The sequence below is a fragment of the Onychostoma macrolepis genome, chromosome 13, assembly GCF_012432095.1.
Source record: "Onychostoma macrolepis isolate SWU-2019 chromosome 13, ASM1243209v1, whole genome shotgun sequence".
NCBI classification, from domain to species: domain Eukaryota; kingdom Metazoa; phylum Chordata; class Actinopteri; order Cypriniformes; family Cyprinidae; genus Onychostoma; species Onychostoma macrolepis.
The window spans coordinates 19,961,613-19,972,512 of record NC_081167.1 but is presented as its reverse complement, the minus strand read 5'-3'; the positions used below and the strand labels follow the sequence as shown (position 1 = coordinate 19,972,512).

Here is a 10,900-nt window from a genome sequence, read left to right as displayed (position 1 = left end):
TGTCCTCTCACATCAAAATCCACTGACATATTTGTTTGGAACTGTTTGTAAATGGTGCTTGATCTGTGCATATTTCTCTCCTGATTCAGACAAGATGGCTTTTCACTATAAATAGAGGATTCATTTTAGTTGAAAGCAACGGTTTGAAGTAAAAAATGTCTTAATGATAGATTTGTTTATTACAAACAAACAACTTTTCACGTCACAAAAGTGAAATAACCGATTACTTGTGGATTATTGTGATGTTTTTATCCACTGTTTGGACTCTCATTCTGACGGCACCCATTCACTGCAGAGGATCCATTGATGAGCAAATGATGAAGTGCAAAATTTCTCCAAATCTGTTCGCTGTTCTCACTGACATCTTGGATGGCCTGAGGGTGAGTGCATTTTCAGCAAATTTTCATTTCTCGGTGAACTATTTCTTTTTTAAGACCAAAAACTCAAGATAACCAACCAAGCAATTTCAGATCCCAAAGCTTTTCTTTGAAAATTAGCTGAGAGAACTAGTTTGGATGCCAAACAAATCTGAATATACCATCATCTCAGCAATATTGCTTGGAGTCGTTCAGCATTGTAGTGCATGACTCCTTTCACCAAGTAGGGAAAAACAAGACAGGACAATAGAACAAGAGAGAGAAAAGGAAATAAGAGCATTGTCACCTGTTCCCAAACCGCCTAGGTGACCCGGTTGCCATGAGAGACGGCCAGGTATCAGATAACACCAGCTCAAAAAATGAATGCTTTGAGAGAGAAGAGTGTCGGTGAGAATTTATTATATGAGCTGATTTTGATCCGGTGCATTGGTTTTATGTCATATTTTGTCATTAACAATGTGCAAATAAAAAAACGTGATGGTGATCGAAACCACTCAAACATACCTCACACTGAGCAACAATAAGAAGCGGTAATAAAAAATATGAACCTCTCAAACTGAGCCTTATTAAAAACTATGACCTCTCACCTTTGGGGGTTTGAAAGGAGGGGGACTTAACCCTGAATAGCAAACAGAGCTGGATTTGTAACCTGAACCTCCCCCCACGCCCCCACTAATGAGAGGTCAAAGGACACACGCTGCTCCTCAGCTGTGTTTCATACCTGTGTGTGTGTGTGTGTGTGTGTGTGTGTGTGTGTTTCATTTACTGGTAAGGTTTTGATGATGTATATGAACCAGACCTACTGTGTGAGATTTGCAAGTGTGAATGCCAAATGTAAACGCAAAGTGTCAGATATACTTGCTGACAAATGTGAATACTTGTGTTTATTTGAAGCATTTTTCCTCAGTTTGAAGTCTAATGTTTGCACTGAACAGATCAGTTCCAAAAGAAATGCCATTAAACTAAATCAGAAGTTTAACTTGAATTCTAACTTACCATAAACATAAATAATAACAAACTGTGTCTTTAAACTCTCATTCTTTGCCTTCTGGGATATGAGGCTGTCATTCATCTTTACTGAACTTTGACCTCTGCAGCCTTACACAATTTCTTTGGTATGCCTGCTTAGAGAGAGAATGAGTTGTTTCATGCATACAGCACAAGTTTTGTGCAGTTACAGGCCACTAGTACTTTTCAGATATTGCTAAACACGTGTTTCTGCAAACAGATACAGATTCAACTAGGCAACAATTCAAAAGGATGCAAAAGCATTTCTTTTAGGAGTAGGGTTAGTCTGGAGTAATAATAATTCAAATAAACAGTGAAAGTGTAAAGTAAGTATCAGCTAAATATGTGTTTGTGTAATTGAATGGCACAGGTTGTTAAAATTAAGAGAATATGCAAGGATTTCAGTGAAACACACACACATACATGGGGTCAATCTATGCCCCCGGGTGAAATTGGACCACAGAGGGAGAAAGCGCAACTGTTTTTTATTTTTTATGTTTTCATTACTTCTTCTTACAGGCCACACACACCACTTTGCAAGAGTGCAGGACAGACGTTACTCTTCAGTTAATTTAATGGCATTTTATCTTCTTGTTCCAGATTCTGAGCTGAAACAACATCTCCACTGCATAGAAGAACATAAGAACAAAACATAATTACAGAACTTTAACAGAACAAGAGTATGAAATAGATCATAGTCTACATATTTTACAGAGGGCGAGATTCGTTATTTGTCTGTTTGTGAAAAAAAAAAAAAAAACAGATAGATGACACTGACTGGCGCCCTCTTCCTGTAGTACAAAAATATGACACTTTGAGTTTGCAGATTGCCAGAATGTTGGATTTGAATTGGATTTAATAATATATAGGCTATATAGAGAGAGAGAGAGAGAGAGAGAGAGAGAGAGAGAGAGAGAGAATTTGTATTGATCCTTTTTAAATAACATATACAATTATAAAATATTTTCTGAATATTAATTATTATTATTAATGTTATTAATACTTATGATATCAATATATTAATACTATCAATATTATTAACTATTATTATTATTTTCCTTCTAATTATAATCTTACAAAAGATAATTAAAACTATTTCGTGTTTATTTTCAAATATGTCATCTCTCATAGCCTGATTGTTTTTTTAGAATCCTTTAATGACTCAAACGTGTTTAAAGACAGAATTATTTTAAGACCACGGAGACTGATTGTACTGTACTGTAAAATGGTATCATCGTTACAACAACATTTTTGTTTCCATCCTTATTTCTGTACTTTCTACTCTAAATTCGCAGTTTCAGATTAACTGATCAGTAATTAAATTCAAAGTGCAAAAATGTGCACTGAAATTATCATTGCATGTTGTGATTGATTTTCCTTAAAAATGTAAATCAGCAGCTACATGTAAAGTTTTCCATTTTAGTGCTTTGAAATATTTAAATTTCGATTATGATAGGCTATACAGTTATTTTCGCATATTCTGCAAGCAAAAGCAAGCAAACCGTTCATATAATCTCATCTCAGTTTATGTGAAAGAATAACAAGAATAAACTATAATCTATTTTTGAACGTTTTAACGTTAAATCAAGGCCTATACTAAGTATGATTTTGTTGACATCTAATTACGAGCTGGGCCCAGTCGGTAAACTATGTTGCTACGCCCCTGCATGATCTAAATACAGGCCTGAAAACAAAACAAATGCAGCCAAATCATGTTTAAAACGAATTAAAATGAAAGTAAAAGCTCCATTAGTCAATATTATTTTAAAACTAAAACTGGAACGCGTAATAGTTTTTCTCTCTCTCGGCTGCAACAACGTCTAATTAGCGGTGGATTCTCCTCCGCTCAGTCTTTCATTTACACCTCACAGAAAACTCATAAACACACACTCAGTGAAAAGAAAACAGTTTACACCTTCACAGTGGTGGAGCGCGGACTACTAAACATGAAATACGGTGACATTTATGTTGCGCTTATTAGGATGTTTTGTGTGTGTGTGTGTGTGTGTGTGTGTGTGTGAGTGTGTGTGTGTGTCCTCACCCTGTATCATCACAGTAGAGCCCATTGGTAACGTCGTGGCCGCACTGTGTGTATGAGCGCGCGCGCTTCTGTTGGTCCAGAACATCTTGAAATGATCATGATGTGAGAGCGGGCACGCCGCCGTGCTGGGGGCTGGTAGAGGATCTGGTGTGGGATGGAGCTCGATGGAGGGGGTGCATTGTGCTCAACATACTACCGTAACCTGAGCTGCCATCGGCCCATGAACTGTTCGGGACAGTAGAGATAGTTTTAGGCACAAATTTGTTAAAAATATTAGAATTTATTTGTTCACAACATGGCTAGAATTAGCACTAAATACCTAAATGGGTCACAATTTACATTACACTGTGCAATTATAAAAGCAATTAATAAATAATTTAGCTTAATAAATAAGATTAATTTAGCTGTTTGCAAAGTGTGACGTTACAAAAATAATAGCCGCAATTGGCTATTATGTACATTTGAGTTTTCAGCAGATGCTCAGATATACAGGTTATTTACAATTCTGATTCTGGTAGAATATGTAGATTAAGTAGATTATTCTAAAATGCAGTTAACATCTGCTTGCTGAGTAAACCATGTTTGTTCAATGGCATTAATAAACCATTAAGGAAAAGGAGAGGGGCGCTGACAAACGCCCCCTGACAGAACACGACCGATTGTTTTTACAGGTGTTGAGAGGACAATTAAAGATTACACAGATATTAATTAGCATTAGGGAATATTCAAGGTTCAAAATCCTCACACCGTCCTAAAGTGGATAGGGAAAAATAAGGGGAATATTTTTCCAGAAAATAAAATAACCTAAGGCGGGCCAGCTGGATTTCCCGGTGTCATGTTACGGATATCTTCAGAGATAAAGAGCTGTGACCTAGAGACTAAGAGCTCGTCAAGCTCACAAGTTATTCGCTAATGGATCGGTTTAGTGTTTCAGACCCAGCTTACAAAACCACACGGACCAAATGCTCCAACGTTTTTGCATTTTCAACAAGAAGAATTTATTTAAAAGTTAAAACACTGTATACACTGCTAAAATGAAGGTTATTTGGTGGCTCGTTCAGCAATAAATAATCTTAACAACAGTTTTATTGTTCTTAAGTGTTTTATGGTTCTTTAGAGATTAAAGAAGTTCTTGACATTTTAGTAAGGTTCTTACTGGAAACATTTTTAATTTTTTGAGACATTCTTAAGAGGGTAGGCTTTGGCTATATAATAGATTTTTAAAAAAACAATGTATAACTATTAGCTATCTACAGTACATAGTACATCAGATAACTGAAATGAAGTCGAATTCATGTCGATTTAAGACGGTATCATTAGATTCATCAATAAAATAAGGTTATTCTCTCTCAAGGCCAATGACTTCAGTAAGTTCAAGAGCTCATGTATTTGCACATTTATGAATTAGCCTATTATAGGTATTGTTGCTTATTGTTGTAGTTTATAAAACGAAGTCAAAAACAATTTATTAGATACTTCATTTCTGAGATATGTGACTGAATTACACAATAAATATTCAGAAACGTAGGCTATGTTTTTCGCATCTCCCGTTCAGCACTTAAATCCGTCACCAAACTTTCACACAATTAACAAGCTGTGAAAATGTCACCTAATTAGGAGCACACAGTGGTCATGATAAATTACAGAATACCTATTAATCTAGAATGGCTTTGACTTAAAGCAGTAGATATTAAGAACAACAGAAGACGATGTAGATTCTGCATGCAAGGTTGTGGGTGCTTGCGATAATTTAATAATTGATTAGTAGCCTATCAACTGCAGTGTGAGTGAGTATGTGCGTGTGTGTGTGTGTGTGTGTGTGTGTTCAAGGTCTCCAGTTTCAGGCCTTGACGTCCGCCCTCCGGGGAGGAAACGGAACGGATCTGTAGATGCAGTTCTGCTCTGCTGGCCGGTTTCAGAACAGACCGGAGCGAGCTAATCACGGAATGACGCTGTGCTGGGTTTCTCTGTCATATATCCATAAGGACAAACCGCATCCAAATCTCACGTGTGCAGTCCCGGAGGGTGACAGTGGTGCCACACAACCGGATAACAGGCGGTAATCAAAACTGGAGCTGCATCTAAAGATAAACGTGGCACGGGGATTTTTGGCCGAGGACTCATTTGAGAGGAATACCTACAGAGCCTCGGAATAGGAGGGTATTACGTGGTGGATTGCACCGGGCCGCAATGTCAATCTTGCCCTCTTTCGGCTTTACGCAGGAGCAGGTCGCGTGCGTCTGCGAGGTGCTGCAGCAGGGTGGAAACCTGGAGAGGCTCGGACGTTTCCTTTGGTCCCTGCCAGCCTGTGACCATCTCCACAAGAACGAATCCGTGCTGAAAGCGAAGGCCGTGGTGGCCTTCCACCGGGGAAACTTCCGTGAGCTCTACAAGATCCTGGAGAGCCACCAGTTCTCCGCGCACAACCATCCGAAGCTGCAGCAGCTGTGGCTGAAGGCGCACTACGTGGAGGCGGAAAAGTTGCGGGGCCGCCCGTTAGGCGCTGTGGGCAAATACCGTGTGCGCAGGAAATTTCCTTTGCCCCGTACCATCTGGGACGGTGAGGAGACCAGTTACTGCTTTAAGGAGAAGTCTCGGGGCGTGCTGCGTGAATGGTACACGCACAATCCCTATCCATCTCCACGGGAGAAGCGGGAGCTGGCGGAAGCAACGGGACTGACCACCACACAGGTCAGCAACTGGTTTAAAAACAGGAGGCAGAGAGACCGGGCAGCTGAGGCAAAAGAGAGGTGAGATATAATTATAATAATAAATACATATATAAAAATTATAACATACAAGGTACACATACAGTTTTTCAGAGTAAGCTAACTGAGGTAGCCTACATGAACTAACGTCTTCAAAAAATTAAAACCGCGCAAAATTATTGTTGATTATTGCTTTCACTTGAAGAGAGAACAACAATATTTGAGGAATTTATCGTTATATCAGAAATATTATTTTGACACTCAAATGTAACTGTAAACACGAATCTAACCAACATCAAGTTACACTTATCTACATTTATCAGTTGTATATTTGTAGGCTAATTTATAATTTGTAATTTAGTACTTTATATAGCATATTGCCTATTTTTATAATTCGGTTAGGATTTTAAAATAAGTTTCTTTTTGTTCTAAAGAACGAAATAAGAGCAGAAGACGAGAAAAACATTTCTCTTATTGCAGTGAGAATTTATTTAGGCCTGTATTCATATAATTTAATTAGCCTAAAGATTTAAAATTTTATAGTTCATAAATAGGCCTAATGGTTTACTTTGAATTATGTTCTCTAAAATCGTATATCGTAAATCTGTGATGACAGTCATCTCGGTGCAGTTGGATTTTTTTTTTTTTTCTCGTGTTAAAAACAAAGCAGACATCAAGCATTAGTTTTTCTTTAGCTATGTAATAATCATTTTAAGAATAAACTATTTTGAAACCATAACACGCCTATTTATGTTAAAGTTTATCACTTTCTAATAGGCTATTATGTAGCGTAATTCTAGGTCTGTAACATGTCAATTGGCTATATATAATATGTTAATAATGTAATATTCACCCAACAGAGAAAACAGCGAGAACAACGGCGTTGGCGGTAAGCAGAGCCAGCGGTCTCCGCTCGACGGAGTAAAGTCGCTCATGTCCAGCTCGGAGGATGAGTTCTCTCCGCCGCAGAGCCCCGAGCACAGCTCCGTGCTTCTACTGCAGGGGAACATGAACAATCCCGGGGCTTCCGCATACCCAATGCCCGGCCTCGGTGCACAGCACTCGGTGCACAGCATGCAAGGACATCCGCATCAGATCCAGGATTCACTGTTGGGATCTCTAACATCCAGCCTTGTGGATTTAGGATCTTAGGACGTCTCGTTCACATTTTAAGCGACAAGACTCAAAACCATAAGTAACCAATATTTACGGCGTTACCGCATATTCTTATGACGCACAGGACGTTTGCTGAATTAAACTATTCTTTTGCAAACGATTAGCAAAAAGGGAGAAAACCGAAAGAGCTTCTCTGAGTTTTGGGAATTTTTAGTATACTGGACAAGTGCGTAAAATTTGTAAAACCAGTGAGGCCAATATTTAAGAATATTCACAGTATTGTTGGATGCATAAACCTTTAATAATTTATGATGTTTTACTCAAAGATTAATTTATAGAAATTGTTCTGTATTGGACATTACGAAGAGCAGGGATTTTTAATGAGAAAATCATTGGCTTCAAACATCTTAAACTAAACTCTATGGATGTGGAAACTTTGTTTCGTTCTTTTTTATTTAGTTTAAATATAGCACTACATTTTATTTGTTGTTTTGAAAACAGAGGCTCTCCAACATTTTTTTTTTTATATTTTATTTTTTAATCAACGTTTTGAGCATTTGTCTTTGACTTGGAAAAGCCTGTTAATCAAAATAAAGAAAATCAGGAAACTACAATAAATAAACACAAAGGCTCAAAATAATAAAAATATGTCAATCCACGTGACATGTCCGAGCCGGAAGAGGGCATGAGCGCGTGAAAAATGAGAACGCCTCAAACATCAACAAGAAAAATTGGCCCTTATGCAGAGGGCAGAGAGACGCCAAGAGGCGCCAGGCTGCGCGCAGGGCCGAGTTTGACTTTTTGACCGTTATTCAGTAAAACAAAAATTAAAAAAGGTCAAAAAACGGACACACTGAGTCACTTTAAGCCTTGTAACATTAAGTTTGATAAACATTTATTAGTTCATTACCGCTGTCGGAGTTAACAAAAATGAGAGAGAATGGAGACAGAGGGAGAAAGGGGGAGTATTGCTCATTTTTCTGTTTGTTCTGTCACTTCTGGGCCACTGAAAATTGACACGATTAGCAAGAGCGGCTCTAAAGACCCTCCACCCAAAACGCCTCGTCCACCAAAACAACTGCCAACCCCATTTGAAACAATCGTGAACTTTTGTTTCTTTGTTTTTTTTAGTTTTTTTTTTTTAGTAAAAACTCCAGACTCTGACAACAACTGAAATTTTCAACAAATGGAAAACCTGAAGATTAAAAATCGAATTTGTCGCACATTTGTTGACATTTATTAAGAGAGAAAAATTAAATAGACAATACATTTCCAGCTCCGCATATGAAAACCAACATTTCTGGAACATTCTGCAGTGTGAATTCGCCTCTTTCTGTCTCTTTTACGTCGATAGTCTCGTGTCAGTGTAAATGGTTTTGAACACAGAGCGCAGAGGGTTTCCGGGCCCTAATTAGAACCATTCTCCGGGTTTAGCGGGGCTTGATTGCAGGAATGAGGGGGACACCCTTCCAGCCTCAAGCCACAGGGTACTGCACAACAGAAATTTACCTTCAGGGTTCAATAAAGTCTATCTATCTATCTATCTATCTATCCAGATTTGAAAAGCATATTCAGTATTCATTGTCACTTTTAACAATACATAACCATGAACACAGACTATTTTTTTCTAAATATCTTTAAAATTGGGAATAAATATCATATTCTGCCTGACTTAAACTGAGGAACCCAGAATTCTTCCACCAATAAGGCCAATGCCGGGCATGAATGTCAGCTGTGGTTTTAATCAACAGTCTAATTTTATTTTGCACATATAAACATTCCTTACATCTGCTATCCTCATATTGGTAGTTTATACAAATCCAGAAATTGAGAAATCCAAATAGAAAAAGGTTTCTTTTGATTTTTGTGTTGGTGATGTGGCCAATTCTGTTTTCTCAAACAGTTGGTGGACATAGTTTGGTAACAGAGTAGAAGTTTAAAAAGGCTATGAATCAGACTTTCATTTTTCATGATAATCAAACCCCAAACAAAGTGTCATTATTAAATGTCTTTTTGTTTACATTTTCACACTGAAGTTTCTTTATCACATTGAAGGGAAAACATAAGCTAAAAGCATCCTTACACAATTAAACAATAAATCTCAAACGATTGGTTGACATCAAAACCTTATGTTTATTTATGCCATGTACGGTCAAATAAATAAATATGGGACTACATAGATTCTGATGTCAGAAGTGCTGCTTCCATTCTCTGGCACAGACAAAATGCTGTGAAATACTTCTGGTTTGCCACCTGTTCAATGTGACAGTCAATCTCACACACTATAGGATCTGTTTGTCAGATAGCTTCACCTGCACAGGTAGTCGCTCATCCAGAACTCTCAAGGAAACTGACCCTTAAATGGGTTTTGGGGAGGGCGCACTGAAGGAGCTTTTAAAGTGGGTCTCAAGAGAGCTAGAAGAGGGGGATTCAGTTACCAATGATGCATGGACCTGACAACACTTCAACCAGCCAGACCCCCGACAAAGACTAACATGTGTTTGTGGGAAAGGGATATGGGTGATACATCAGTTTTGAAATCCACTTTTCTGAAGGTCACTGAAACTGAAGCAGCCATTTCTCACTTACAGTACTTTAGTAGGACACACACACACACACACATCTCAGAGATAAGGTAATGCTTATATATATATATATATATATATATATATATATACATACTGTATATATATATATATATATACATACTGTATATATATATAGTTAATATAAGTTTGGAAACATGTATTTTCCTATTTGTACATTCTATTTTATTATCTACAGCTATTTTATTTTTAGGATGCCCTTTTATTTTGTTAAATAAAAAATAAATAAATATTAAATATTTTATAACAACAACAACAACTATAATAATAATAATAATAAAATTCAATATTTTTTTATTATTTTTAAATAAATTTAATATAATTTAATATAAAATTAATATCAGTTCTTTACAGCATCTTTGCATTAAAAATATGTATCTATATAAACAATCCATGTAAGTAATACATTTTTAAAAAATAATTTTGGCAGCTCTTTCAGGCTTGGAAGCATTAAGCCAAAGTTTCACTCCCCAGAGAGGGAGAGAGAGAGAACAGGATAAAACTCTAGATGGCTCCATTAAAGAAAAAACTCAGGAAATGAAAACAGAAATATGATAGCTTCCTGTTTTTCATAGGGACTTGGAGCATTCTCTTTTTGGGGTATAATTACTACAATGAGATCAGTGTGATATAGTCCAAAACCTTAGACACACACCACACACACCCTCATCTTGTAGTCTAATCCAGGTTTCTCTGGCATGCTGCTGCTGGCTGACATTCCAGTGGCAATTTTTGTCTCTCTGGATCACGGTGATCTAGATTCACATTGATTATGGAATTCCGGTAAAGTGCAGATATCAGCAGGAGAATTGAACAGACTACACAAAACAGTTTCCCAACATGCATTACAAAAGAGTTTCTCTATCTTCTCTCATCTTTTTCTTCTCTTTTTACTGTACTCTTTATCTATGTGCACATTTCTGTGATTAATTATGTAGCTAGTTATTTAACTTAAAGATCCATTGTCTGTCAGTGAATTTATTTAAACCTCAACATTCAAAATTTCAATGAAGAGACTTCCAGAGCAAACTGATCTATTTTCCT

General features: G+C 37.2%; 1 protein-coding gene across 1 annotated transcript; it reads left to right on the top strand.

Moving 5' to 3' along the window:
• Positions 1-5,227: 5,227 nt before the first annotated feature.
• six1a (SIX homeobox 1a) lies at positions 5,228-7,684 on the top strand. Its single transcript, XM_058796030.1, has 2 exons — positions 5,228-6,176; positions 6,995-7,684. The coding sequence occupies exons 1-2, from the start codon at positions 5,617-5,619 to the stop codon at positions 7,284-7,286; spliced, it is 852 nt and encodes a 283-aa protein (XP_058652013.1). The 5' UTR covers positions 5,228-5,616; the 3' UTR covers positions 7,287-7,684.
• Positions 7,685-10,900: the final 3,216 nt, after the last annotated feature.